At 42.7% G+C, this 14,748-nt stretch overlaps 1 protein-coding gene across 5 annotated transcripts in view; it reads right to left on the bottom strand.

The window, feature by feature from the left end:
• Positions 1–250: 250 nt before the first annotated feature.
• The window catches only part of RDH10 (retinol dehydrogenase 10), a 30,530-nt gene continuing 16,032 nt past the window's right edge, over positions 251–14,748 (bottom strand). For 3 of the 5 annotated variants that reach the window (XM_081501659.1, XM_081501660.1, XM_081501658.1), the window contains 4 exons: positions 5,086–5,184; positions 3,743–3,888; positions 1,775–1,906; positions 251–1,667 (listed from right to left, as the gene is read on the bottom strand). In XM_081501659.1, the coding sequence (XP_081357785.1) occupies positions 1,544–1,667; positions 1,775–1,906; positions 3,743–3,888; positions 5,086–5,184 (501 nt within the window). In that variant the 3' untranslated portion in view covers positions 251–1,543. Of the gene's footprint in view, positions 1,668–1,774; positions 1,907–3,738; positions 3,889–5,085; positions 5,185–14,748 lie in introns of all 5 variants that reach the window. The other 2 variants (XM_081501662.1, XM_081501661.1) reach the window with 1 other exon arrangement.

Genomic DNA, 14,748 nt, shown 5'->3' on the forward strand with positions numbered 1-14,748 from the left:
TAGCCAGACAACACACAGGTAATGGAATTCTTTCTATTTCCCCACCTTTAGTATCAACAAGCCCTTGATAAAGTATCTAATCTGTGAAGATGGTAACATGGGAAATGCGAGTGTAGGGCACCCTAACCCACCAGTATCCCTGAACACAAGCCCGTTCAAATGTTTTTCATTCATGAGTGATATGGCACAGAAAATAAGGACACAGTGTCTGTCCCGACAACATTGCTGATAACTAATGATCACACAGTCATTTGTATGTAAGTTGTCTTTAAATTTAATCACTCCTTTATAAAATCTCCCAATTAATTAGTAAAAGATGGCTTATTTGAATAGCCTAAAACATTGGCCGCTATTTAAACAAGACATTCTAAAAAAAAAAGAGCAATCACATAATAGTTTATAGTAATTTACAAGTGGATGGTATACATTTAGATACAGAGGTAGAAGTTCACTTTTACAACGTTTCACTAATACACATTTACCAAATTCAAGGCACAAAATAGTTTGCTTTACAAAAAAATACTGTAAAAATGTCATTTGCTGTTCTACAATGTGAATAAAACTTTCAAAAGAATCTTTACACCTTTCCATATGTATTCCATAGTGTAAGATTTTTTTCCCCCTTGCTAATCATAGTTGGCACAAAAACGGGGACGTTTTTAAGTGCACAAGTTCCCACTTTTAGAAACTGTTTCTTTGCAGAGCTGCTATGTATTCTAGATCAAAGTCCAACCAAAGAAATGAAACACAGCAACTTTCTTAGGAAAGGGCACTTTCTGTATGCAGCAAAATTCACAGGTAGAAAATCTATGATCTTTTTTTTTTTTCTTGGATAAATAGGTCTCCAGAGGAATAGATCCTTATGGAAAGACCTCAGAGATACATTTTAAAATTTGACCAACAATTCGGTCGTTGTGACTTTAGCAAAGAAACCTGATCACATGATTTTACTGTAACAATCAGACATCCTCTATTTTCAACTGATGGCGATTTCAAAATGCCTTTTTAAAAGAGTTGTATATATACACACCATGAAAGAGCCACACAGGCTTTGCAAAGCTGAAACTTAGAAAACAGAAAATACAGCACTGTCAGTCCTTGAAGTTGCAAGGGTGTCAACTTGCTAGAGATTAATTACAAGAATTAATAAATTCTATGGGAATGAAGGAAAACAAACATGTGAAACACACAGTCATTATCATCTCGAGACTTCCTGTTCATTCCAAAAATAATAATAATAATAATAATAATGGTGGCCTGGCGATATCACACAGCGGTTGTCTAAAAGACTGGACTGGTCTTAGGGTTCTGCCTGCAAAGGACCCCGTTGGCAACGACTTAAGCTCACTTTTGCTGATCACGTTTTCCAAGTACTCTAGTCAGTTAATTTACACTTTATTTATTTTTGTAAAAAGCTGATTTGAAAAAAAAAAACAAAAACACGGATGTAGAATCCAGAGAATATCCGTCAAGCTGATGTAGGTCAGACTAAGATATCCTGACCGTCTTCTGGTAGAAATGATATTCCGTACAAAAAAGATCCTCAGATTCCGTTTTTTGCTTCGTTGTTGTTTGTGGCTTGTTTCCTTTGAGCGATAAAGGGGTACATACACTTGTCTGCTCCTAGGAACCGATACATGCACACAACTGCTTCAAAAGGGAGGATGCTGGAAAAGGAAGAGTCACAGTTAGCAAACGTGAGATGTAGTGTGTTTGTTAAGTTACAGGGTGGCTGTGGGAAGGCCCGCCAAGCAGGGAGGCCCCTCACACTCACCTCTTCATGAAGGTCACGATGTACATGAGGCGGGGAGTGCAGATCATGGGCTGGTCGGTGAGGATGGCCTTCATGGCCTGCTTCACGCAGTAATCGGGCTTCAGAGGGGGGAGGAAAGGCTCGATTTCTTTCCTGGGAGTTACATATTCAAAAGATGAAATTAAGAATTCACACAAAATATGGTAGGCTGGAAATACACATCAAAACACGAAGGGTGATGTTATCTGAGCAATAGGATTTGCAATCTGTTTTGTTCACTTCGTTGTGCTTTCACTGTATTTTCCAAATTTTCCTATTGTGAACATATTTTATTTGCATTGTCTGGAAAGCAAGTTTTTTTTTAAAAAAAAGAAAAGCAGAATTGGTCTGCTTTTCTGTAGAGTGAGAAAGTTGTGTTTTCAAAATGCCTTGGAATGTATTTCAAATTATTATTTTTTTCTTTCAATTGAAAAAAGAGAGGGTGTCTGACATAACAAACAGTAAACCCAAACAGGATGCTAAACTTAGCATTAAGCGTAGTTCAAATGATGGTGTGTAAACACCAACATAAACCTTCCTGAGTGAAATAAAATTCAGCTGTGTGCCTCCCCGGATGCCTGGAGAGGAAAAGTCCGGGGCTTTTTTTGGGGGGTGGGGGGAAGAGTTGGGGGGGTGGTGTCTCTGAAATGAAGTGCACATGAGACAGCCTACCTTCAGCTGAATTCATCCAGTTACCGGTAGAAGTTAACAGAATTTACTCCCCTCACTTCTCATTGTCCCCCTAGAGCTCTGGACACCTGCTGTGATGCTAAATAGGAGACAGAGCTCCTCAGGCCCTCTGCAACCGGTTCTTAAGTTTGTAAGGGGCAAAAGCCAAACACACACACACACACACACACACACACACACACACACGCCCACGCGCGCAGGAAAAGACGTGGGGTCCAGTTCACTCCCAGTCTGGACCTGGACTCAGCCTGAGATTGAAATGACTCAAGCCACCTCCACTTACTTCACAGCCCGGCCAGGTTCAGGATGTGCCAAGATTGGCCCTGACCCACTGGGAACTGGTTCACTTATCTCGCTTTGTCTTTCAAATTCGTCTGAGCAAAGATCTCGGCAGTGAGCATGTCTGTGCAAGTGGCCTCTTAGTGAGTCACGACTTTGTTTATTCTGTGTAGCTCGAGTCAGATGTGACTTGACATGGCTATTCCCATGTGCCTCCTTCCAAAGTGTGGGGGTGTCTTATTTCATTTGTAGAAAATCTCAATGTTTCTTCTCATTCTGTCAGAGTGACTCTAGCTACAGACTATTCTCTGCAAAAAGGAAGTTCCCAAATGTGGGAAGGGTCTTTTCAGAAGAAAGGCCACCCTCCTCAGTGGCAGTGACACTGTTCTGTATCCAAACCAAAGTCACATTTATGTGCAAACATGGATGTTAAGGGGCTTCCCAGGTGGTGCAGTGGTAAAGAACCCGCCTGCCAATGCAGGAGATGCAAGAGTCTGGGGTTCGATCCCTGGGTTGGGAAGATCCCCTGGAGGGCACAGTAACCTGCTCCAGTATTCTTGCCTGGAGGACCCCATGGACAAAGGAACCTGGCAGGCTACAGTCCATAGGGTCGCAAAGAGTCGGACATGACTGAGGGACTGTGCACTAACTACACTAATGTTAAAGAAAGAAAATCACTTCCAAAGAAGTAGCTTCTAAGCAAAATCCTAGGTATTTGCTCCCTGAAGGTACAGAGAGGTCGTTTCCTACTGATGCTCCTTGCCTTCTGCAAGTTAATGCCAGCCCTTGCTTGTCAATCACACACGCGTCAATTTTACAAACCTTGACCAATGAAAACTACACATGAGCTAAAATGTCAGCTGTTGAAGTGCCAAGCTGCTTATGGTTGGAGATCTGACTGATTTCATATAGTCTCCTGAGATGGAAAGATGATTTGTTAGAACTGCTAATTGTTGGCATTGAGGCGAGTCCTTTACTGACCTGATTCGGCAGCCCCTGAACATGCCAGTGTCCACCAGGTAAGGGCAGACCAGCGTTGTTTTAATTCCATCCTTCTCTGCGGCTTTTAACTCATGGCTCAAGGATTCATGAAAACCAACGACTCCAAATTTACTGGCGCAGTAGTCCTAGGGGCAAAGTAGAGAGGGCAGAGGTACTCAGTATAGTGCACATTCCAGACCAAGCCCCAAGTCGCCCCGTTACTCAGGTTACATGTAGATACAAAAGGTTACAGGTGACTAAGCAAAGAAAAGGAGAGCATTCTAAAAGACAGGTATCTGATGTGGTTTGGTGCAGAAATAATATTTTCAAAGCAACAGCAGAAACAGATGAACACTTTTTGCCACATCAACGAAGTATCAGATTACTTTGGGGGAAGTTACCACAAAGGAGTCTATGAAAGCTAACAAGCTGGGGCTAAAAATGGAGAGAGGCTCACTTTGAAGTGTCTGGAAAATTTACAAATGGCCTCTTGTTCAGTAAAGGAGACTGAAAAACCAGTTTGTTTAAATTAATGCTAGGAGAACAAAGGCGACTAGAGCTGGAATTATGAGCTGTTTCAATGATCCAATTTTCAGGGCCAAGTGAAAATGGAAATGATAACTCCACCTTGTAAACTTCAACTAGAACTCAACCTAAGGATTCACGGTATAGAAAGGAAGTTCTTCTCCATTACCCAACTTTAAATTTAGGAATGGAAATGTACAATGTAGAAGTCGGCTCTTGTGCATCCTTTTGCATATTTGCATGGGGTGATGTTTTCTATTTTCTGCTACAGGCACCCATGGGACAAACAGCACAGAACAACAAACACATGCATGCTTTGCAACTTGAAGTTGGTGAAGAACAGGGTCTGATTAAGCCCAGTTTCACAGACTTAACATGCAGACACCTCACACCTACCCTAACCAGCTCATCTGATGAGCTAACACAAGATAGCTCACTTTTGACAAGCTGACCAAAACAGAGTGTCAACCTATAGCCTCATTTATCTGTTCTCTGGGGCACTGCCAGTGCCCTCCAGTTGCATCTTGACCCTATCTATGTCTTCCCACTGTCGTCAAGTAAAACTGCTAATGAGAATGGGGCCATACTGAGGACGGGCCCACCTACTTCTGCTGCTGCTGTTGGTTTGTCAAACTAGTGTTAAGTTTATGGCAGAAGATGTAGAGTTGGTGGGTGCTGGGGTGCACTCCACAAGCAGCATACAGGTAGCTTCCAGGGGCTCGCAGGAATACGAGGGCAGCAGGCACGCTTCTAGGACTGTAGTGTATTTGTGATGAGATGAACTGATTGAAAGAAGGAAATGCTTTATAATGACAAACCTCAACTCCAGCAGTGCTGAACAATCCCAAGGAACTCGCAACTGTCACAATATGACCATGATTAATCTCCAGCATGGTAGGAAGAAAAGCCTTAGTGGTCTGAAAGAAAAGGAAGATGTAAGCTTCAGAACTGACCTATGGATTTCACCTAAAAAAAAAAAAAACCCAAAAAACAACAAAACCAAACCAAAACCCCACCAACTCAAGATCATGAAACAAAGTTTTATTCATATAATACACATTTCCCAATTTGTTTTAAAATATTTCACATTTATCAAAAAGAGAAGATCCCTGAAGCATCCTGGTTCACTTAGCACCGTGTCATCGGCATGGCAGGCCTATTACAAGCCGTGACCCACAAGACTGTAATACAAGTGCTCTCGGGGACCATGTCCAGAGATGAAAAGAAAGCCATTAGGAGAAGGCTCTTTATCACTTTTCAAGTGAGTTATCTGCTAATCTAAACTACTCCTGGGTCAGAGATCTTTTCATGCTTGTGACAGCTGAGTGCAGCATCTCATGGTCTGGGAGGGACCTCCCGCTGCCCACAAATAGGAGGCTCCTATAATGTTTGCCTCATGACTACGTCTATTCAGCAACAGACCCATGAAGGCTGAGATATTCCAGCAGTATCTTCAAACATCCAAACTGTATTATCAGAGTATACTCACAGGAGGTTAAGTATTTTAGGTGTACAGAAAGAGGGTAAAAGTACAGAATAGTTTTAATGAAAACTGTGTCCTAATGCTAACTTTACATGACAACAGTTTATGGCATCTGACTGACCAAGCTCTGCTGTGGGGTTTCCTGGGGAGTGTATTTCCCGTGGAGGCAGGTGACCAGCCCTAGGGGGACAGAGCATGTGGCAGAAGCTCCAGGGCAGTGGACCCAGAGGTGGCATCCATTTCTTGTTTCACTAAACTTCTCTTTTCCCTCTAGCTTTCATGCCTTCAAGACACAAGGCTGTAATTTTTCTTTTTTTAAATTACTTCAAATTGCTTAAGATAATCTATTAACTACTCCACTAGGCTCCCAACAGTTTTATAACCTGCTTCCTAAAAGAAAGCAGCAAAGAGCAATCCATCTACTGCTGAGTTATATCCCACTGCCAACACAGCCTCCCATGATTTATGAAGTTAAAAAAAAAGCCCAAACACTACCCAGTGGACTTAAAGAAGAGTTGCATTCCCTTCTCAGAGGATTTCCTGGTTAAGACATCATTGAATTTTTGCACACGTATTTGATTTGCTCTGATAACTTCTGCGTGCTGCTGCTGCTGCTGCTGCTGCTGCTGCTGCTAAGTCGCTTCAGTCGTGGACAAGATCAAACAGTCATTCCATTAATTTTGAAGTTTTTTCCATGTTCCAATCCATGATGCATTCAGTTGTCAGATGAAATTTTGTGAAGTAGCCCAAGGTCTTCCCCAGTCTGACCCCTGATTATCATATAACCCCTCAGTCCCCACTTACATCCATTGTGGACTCTGCACGGTTGTTCCCTGAAAGTTGCTCAGTCATGTCCGACTCTTTGCGACCCCATGGACTATACAGTCCATGGAATTCTCCAGGCCAGAATACTGGAGTGGGCAGCCTTTCCCTTCTCCAGGGGATCTTCCCAAACCAGGGATCGAATCCAGGTCTCCCTCATTGCAGGCAGATTCTTTACCAGCTGAGCCACAAGGAAAGACCAAGAATACTGGAGTGGGGAGCCTATTCCTTCTCCAGCGGATCTTCCCAACCCAGGAATTGAAGTGGGATCTCCTGCATTGCAGGCAGATTCTTTATCAACTGAGCTACTAGGGAAGCCTGCTGCTGCTGCTGCTGCTAAGTCGCGTCAGTCGTGTCCGACTCTGTGCGACCCCATAGATGGCAGCCCACCAGGCTCCCCCGTCCCTGGGATTCTCCAGGCAAGAGTACTGGAGTGGGTTGCCATTTCCTTCTCCACTAGGGAAGCCTAGGTCATGCTTATTCTCATCTGTACAGTTTTACTCATGGACTCAACACTTCTCTGACAATCTGCCCACAAAGTCCTCTTATATAACTCAAAGTGTAATATCAACCATATATTTACATAGCCTCTCATGCTTTTCAAAGTGCTTTATGTTAATTATGTCACCAGAGCCCCTTAAAAATTCTCTAACATGGGTAGTTAAGAATGGTAAGTCTTGAATGTTATTCCACTCACCTTGACTTTGTCCATATAACCAGTATCAGTCACTGTGACATATAATTATATGTTCTGTGGTAATTTGCGTTTTTCTGGTTGTTTCAGTTTATAGCACCTGCAAACTCTAGGCTTTATAACTTGTATAAGAGCACTATATCACAGAATTACAATAAAGTAACATCACAGGGAAGCTTATCTACGTCAATCTAAACTAAAAACACATCCTTCAGTACTCATGCCTATGAGTCTTCTTTTAAATATCTGATTATAATCAATTGTTTCTAGATTAGCTCAAAAGTATAAAATTTAGTCTTGACATTATCCAGAGATCACTTCTAAGTATTAATAGTTTCCCTAGTCTTGGAAGAGAAGGATAGATTTAGCACGAAGGTCCTATTTTTAAGTTAAGAAATTAGAAGGACTTGAGAGTAAATCCTAAGCAATTACACACAGTACAGAATACTAGCAGGAATTTGCTACATGGTTACGACAAATCTGAGTTGCTGACCGTGGTCATCCCCAGCCTGCGTCCATGCTAACTCTACGAGGTGGCCAGCCCTTCCCAGAAACCCAGATGCCCAGTGGGCTGGCTCTAATGACTTCTCCACGTTCGTGCTCCACGTTGGTGCCAGCAGGTATTAAAGGACTAATCCATATCCCAGCACGTATGAAGGCAGTAACTGTTTTAAGTTCCTGTTTTTAAGTTTAATTTCTTGCAAGGTTCTAAAATGGATTCACGTCCCCTCTAGCCCTGCTGGCATTGACTTATTCCTTCAACCGGTATTTCTTGAACACCTACTACGTGCAGGACCTGATTATGATCTGGCCAAGCAATGATGGGGAACTCGTGAGCAGGTCTCATTCCTATCTCTAAGCAGACTTTTATACGCAGGTGGTGCCAGTGGTAAAAAGAACCTGCCTGCCAATGCAGGAGACAGAGGAGATGTGGGTTCGATCCCTGGGTTGGAAAGATCCCCTGGAGAAGGGCATGGCAACACACTCCACTATTCTTGCCTGGAGAATCCCATAGACAGAGGAGCCTGATGGGTTTCAGTACATGGGGTTGCAAATAGTAGGACACGACTGAAGCAACTTGGCATACTCACCAGCACCAAACTGTGTTACATCAGTACAACAAATAGAAAACAGTTCTGGTTTATCCTTCACAAAAGCAGCGTGCTGCAGCTGCATATTCTAAAAAGTCTGATTTGAGCCTGCTTCCCCTCCCACCCCACAAAGTAGTTCAGAGGGACATTTAAGCTGCTGGGTTTGTGCTTAAAGGAAATAAGAAAAAAGAACAAGAGAAACAAAAGGATCCAAATATAGCTATGTGACTAAAGTCTTTTCCAACTGTGTGTTGTAAACATATTTTTTAGGGCTTCATTTTAAGTAGCTAGTAAAGTGTGACACAGGTTTGTTTGTTTTAGTATGAAGCTTTCTTTAGAGGGAGGGGTTGTTTTTTTTTTTTTTAAAGGGGTGTGGCAAGTCAAAGATTCTTATAAAATATGTGACTTCTTTCCCCCATCAGGGACAAATTTGGCCTTCTGTAGAAACAAAACCCAGCATGTCATTATGCTTTCTACCTTCCAAGGCAAAGGCCTATGTTCATCTAGAAAGGCTCACTACTTACAGGTCTAACACTACAGTTACTACAACTCCTAGCCAGACCAGGGACAACACACCAGGTGCTGAGGAAACGGGGAGGGGAAGTGAGCCATTCAAGGGCCGGGTGGCCTTGGGACCCCGACTGATTGTCTTTCAAAGCTGGTGGCCACCATTCAGCTCCTCCTGGGTGCTGGGCGGAGGCAAGCCTGGGGGAAAAGCTTTCATACCGGGGCCACTCAGGTTTCTTTTTAAACCCAAGTTTGCACAGCTCAGGCTGGAGCCTGATCCACGTGACTGAGCACTGAGGCTGTTAATCATTTCCTTTGCTGCCTGAATAGAGGCGAGCAATTACTGCCCAGGCGTTCTTTCCACAACCAAACCCCTGCCTTGTGTCTGGGGCACATTACCACATATGCTTTGATCAACACGAAGCCTGGTCCTTATGTTAGGAATAAAAAAAAAAGGCTGTAAATGGGTGGTGAGAAAGCATCGTGTTCTCAGGAACTTTCCAGAGTAACCCGACAAGTTTTCCTTTCTAATTACTCTTGCCCTCGACAGTCTGGTGGGTGACATCTGAGATAGCACATCATATCCCGTCCTTGACATGGTTTGACAGCACAAAGAAACCTGGCACTTTGTAATGAATTACTAATGTGCACAAATATCGTAGCACGCATGAGAGGGGGACCAGCAAGAGGTGAAGTGCTAGTTGCCATGACACCAGTCAGTTCAAGCTCAGGTTCGTGATCTTCAACTTTGTCTCAGACTCGTTAGAAGAACATAAAGAGCAAATCTGCAGCTCACACTCATAAGGTTTGAGTGTAAATTCACGCATGGGCTGCTGACAGTGAATCTGAGAGGGGCAACTCAGAGAGCCTGCTGAACACCGCTGAAGGACGAATTATCAGGAGTTACCAGCTAGTCAAGGGATCTCTAAAGGAAGTACATTTCATCAGTCACCACAGTTAGCAGGTCCTAATGGTAGCTGGCAAGGTTAGCTTCATGCTTAGCCTAAGTCTGACTGGGCTGATGGGGACTTCAGGTCCTATTTGGTGGTGGTGGTATAATCACTGAGTCTCTTTGCAATCCTATAGACTGTAGCCAGCTAGGCTCTTCTGTCCAAGGGATTTCCCAGCCAAGAATACTGGAGTGGGTTGCCACTTCTCTTCCCCATCCAGGGATCGAACCTGGGTCTCCTGCACTGTAGACAGATTCTTTACTGACTGAGCCACCAGGGAAGCCTGCACTCCAAGATCTGTCCTCTTATTCAAATGTCTGAGACAGAGAGGAGGACATCTAGTTTGTCATCAGGAAAAAGTGGTTGAGTCTTGATCGGGCCAGGGGTTGGGGGGCTGAGAGTCAGCAACCAGTATATACCAATTTGTATGTTCAGTGAGACAATTTAGAGTTGGGAGGGACCCAGAGGGATTAGTTTATCTGCAAAAGAGAAAACTTTTAGTAATGGACTCTGGCTAAAAAGTGTGATAAGAGACCTTTGATTACCTGTGATGAATTTTATCACAAGACTCCAATATCATAACCTGCCACTGGCTGACAGGGTTGCTATGTGACTAAAGAAAAGAAAAGAAAGAAGGAGGATATTCAAATGGACACTGACATTGCTATGAAAACATGCTTTGCAAGTTTAATATCTCCATAGCTCCTCAGGGTTCCTCTTCAAAGCATTGGGACCTTTGAAAAGATAACTGTAAAGGTCATATTTATAATATAAACAAGAACTTCTTAAACAGAAGTGTGACTGGACATAGACATGACATGTCATATCTTGAGAAATCTTTGAGTGTTAGGTTTACGCCAAATTAACTCCCAACAGTTCCAACCCTCCAGACCATTCTTGGTGCTCTTAATGACAGACTGCAAATGCAGAGCCTGCAGCTGCACTGTCAGGACAAATTAACCTAAAGTTAAACAAAAGAGAATGTGAAGAAATGCGGTATCCGGCAAAGTCTGACTTGAGAAATTTCAAGATTGATGACATTTTAAAGGTATAGGTAAAACACTCAGAATATGTTTTCCATATTTGCGAGTTTTTCAAGGTTAATGGACACTAAGGGAGGAGCAAAGCTAATTTCTCACAGTAGGAAAAGGTTGCATCCTCTATTTTTGTGCATTTACCTGACTGTCCTGCAGTAAATGTCCTCAAGAAAAGGCATCTTAAAAAAAAAATCATTTTGAAGTATTTCTCACCTGAATGTCCAAAAATAACACAGAAAACTTTCATTTCTAAGTGAAGTCGCTCAGTTGTGTCCGACTCTTTTTGACTCCATGGACTGTAGCTCACCAGGCTCCTCCGTCCATGGGATTTTCCAGGCAAGAGTACTGGAGTGGGGTGCCATTTCCTTCTCCAGAGGATTTTCCCGACCCAGGGATCGAACCCAGGTCTCCTGCATTTTAGGCAGACGCTTTACAGTCTGAGCCACCAGGGAAGTTCAGGTCCCCTTCATGTCTAAAGGGGACCAAAAATCATATTATGATGGGAAAAGGCTTAATGCCATCAGCACATGTATTGGACAGTTTTCTGATGTATGTTTAAGGGTTTTCAGAATCTCCAAATAAGAGCAATATATATGATTTGGAAAAAATGCAATCAAGACTCTATTAAACAAAGAACATTTAACTGACAGCCTTGTGGTATCCCTCCAAACGGTTCAATGACCCTCCTTGGTGTTTTGCTATTTCTGCCTGTGTCGCTATGAGAGTCACTTGTCTTTATCAGAATCACAAAGGGTCGTACTGTTTATTTACAAGGCTAAAATGACATCTGGTGGCACATTCCTCTGAAAACTCAGTCACTGCTCCTGGAAAACTATGATTCAACACTACAAACTATTGAGGGTGCTGAAAGTATAGGGAACTGGGTTTAAAAATATAGGATCAATCATTAGTATGTTCAAAGATTAAAAAAGGGTGGCATGCTCCCAAGCTAATTTGGGAAAGGAACACATACCTAAATAAATAAGTCTTAATCCTATCGATTTACAGGTATCTGTTTAATCCATGTACTGACCACCAATGTTGGAAACTTCATTTTGGCCACATAAAGTGTAACTTGAAAATTTTTATTACAAAATTATCTTCAATTAGGAAGTCAAACTCAAATCTGTATTTGCTAGCAATACACTGGCTTTCAATACTTCATTTGCAGTTGACAGCATGCGTGCTCATGTTCAGTTGTGTCCGAACTCTGCGACTCCATGGACTATAGCCCACCAGTCTCCTCTGTCTTTGAAAGTTTCCAGGCAAGAATACTGGAGTGGGTTGCCATTTCCTTCTCCAGGGAGTCTTCCTGACCCAGGGATCGAACCTGTGTCTCTAGTGTCTCCTGCACTGGCAGGTGGGTTCTTTACCACTGCGCCACCTAGGAATCCAACCCAAATTCAGAAATTCATCTAATGCGATGATGGCCCTTTCTCCCCTTTCCTGTTCGGGTATGTTTGTAGGGACAAGAAAGATCTCCTGACAAATTGTTCAATAGAGTCTCCAAGATACTGAAGGCTGGACTGAGTCTCAGACTTAACAAGATGTTCATCAAAGTCTCTATGTGCTTGATACAAAATGTTCTCTCTTTAGCTGTTGAGAATATATCATAATCACCAAATTCCTATCAATGTTACATCTACTGTCCTTTTTCTGATTATTCTGAGCCCACAGGGATTGGTTTAACATTTAGAGGCATCAGCAGTTAATACTTAACACACATGCACGAGTCTACTCCTGCAGTTGCCCTGCAACCGAGAAGCTAATAAAAGAGCTGGGCTTTTCAAAGGAACACCTAGATGATGACACCATTAGTTATTCAGCAAAAATAAATGTTTCATTAACTTGCCTTCTCACTGTTAAAACAGGATGGATCTAACTTGAGGCAGGGACTCAGATATCAACATTTAGAGTTCGCTGTGCAGAAATGCCAGAAAGGAGGGGACTTAAAAACTCAACGTGCCTGGAAAGTACCCTGGTCTTTACTGTCCAGAGACCACATAATTCTGACTGTCAATCACTTAACCTTCCTTGTTAATTGACCTCTCTTGGCTTAACTCATTTGGGAGACAAAAAGGAGATAGCCAAGATTTCTTAGCTCAAAAGTGTGATGACAGCTTATATCCAACCATTCGTTCTTCGATTCCCACCACGTGTTCAATACACAAGTCTTAACACTGAGGTATTACTTGCCTAAGACTCTTATAAATGACTCAGTAAGGTATCAACTCCATTAGCGCAGTTGCCAGCATCTGGTGAGCAGTAAAAATATCTATTCATTAAACATTTATATGTTGTCATGACTGTGCCTTTTACAGTAAGATAATGTGAATCCATGCCTTTTACCTAGTAAAAAAAAAAATAATTTTTCTTTTACTTGAGTCCATGGAAGCTCAGTGTGTTAAAAGAAACGATGAAAAAAAAAAAAGAGCAAGACAATGAATGTTGCCCACTGGTTCCTAAATGCTACATTCCTTGACCCTCCCCCAGCTGAGTCCTAGATGATCAAAGCAGTGTGCCATGAGCTCCAGCTCAGGCCCCTTCCCCGATTTAATAACTCTTTATAGAACAGTGAAAATCACCCGAAAAATTGCAGTCAAATAGTCTGCTAACAACAGGTTGTCATTAATCCCTTTGTTTTGCTTTCACATCACCGAAAGTGTTAATAAAAACAGATCTTCCCAAGGGCAGGGGCTTCAGTTCTGCTCCAGAGACTGGTAACCACTTCCAGGAGGCACATCCACAGGCACAAGGGCTCAGCCACTGCCTAGGTGGCAGGAAGCCCCCCTCCACCCCACCCCCACCGCCAAACCATAGCCCAGCAAGGCCCCCATGATCACTTTCTGTCACCTCTTGTATTTCATATGTGCAAAGAGTTCAAATTCTTCTCTACCTTCTAGGGTGCTTATTGTAGGAGTCTTTATAGAAAATCAAATCTTTACCTAAACTCCAGGTACATCTCATCAAGAGCTTACTCCTAAAAACTACCTTTATTCTTAGGCATGCACTGTAACAATTCAGAACTCACTCACTGTGTATGAGGGTTTATGAGGCACCTGTATTGTGCTAGGCATTGTTTAAAAACATCTTTGCAATTGCACGGACTGTAGCCTGCCAGACTCCTCTGCCCATGGGATTTACTAGGCAAGAATCCTGGAGTGGGTTGCCATCTCCTCCTCCAGGGGATCTTGCTAACCCAGGGATCAAACCCACACATCTTCTGCACTGGCAGGCAGATTCTTTACCGCTGAGCCACCTGGGAAGCCCTTTTGAAAGCAAGTTAAGGATCATAAAAGCCACGTTTTCTAGAAATTGGTTCTCAAACTACGCTATACATTGGAATCATCTGGGGAAGTTTATTCTGATGCCCGGGCACACCCTGGACCAGTTATATCCCAGAGGGAGTCCAGCCTCTAGAGTCAATGTTCCCCAGGTGACTCTGTTGTGCAGCTGTGTTTGAGAGCTTTAGAAAAGAGTTATCTCACCCTCAGCATCACCAACATTTTGTGCTGGATAATTTTATGCTGTGGGAGGGCTGTCATGTGCATTGTAGGATGTTAAGCTGTATCTCCGGCCTCTACCCACTAGATGCCAGAAATAACCCCACCAGTTCTGACCCAGGAAAATGTCTTTAGATGTGGCCAAATGCCCCTGGGGAGGAAGAGTCCCCATGAGAACCACTCTTTAGAAGGAATACGCACATTAGTAAATTAGGTTCCATGTAGTCCAGTGATGATTTTTTCTGAGCTCTAATTCTCATATTGTCATCACATTTTCTAGCTTTGGAAAACATTCTAGACTTTAAAATCATGACTTATATTCAATCAGTTGTTGACTGGGTTAGGCTCAAAAGCCCATTCATTTTAGTTTACATGTCAAAACCTTCAAACCACC

The sequence above is a fragment of the Giraffa tippelskirchi genome, chromosome 6 (genome assembly GCF_054371585.1).
Source record: "Giraffa tippelskirchi isolate mGirTip1 chromosome 6, T2T-mGirTip1v1.2.pri, whole genome shotgun sequence".
Lineage (NCBI taxonomy): Eukaryota > Metazoa > Chordata > Mammalia > Artiodactyla > Giraffidae > Giraffa > Giraffa tippelskirchi.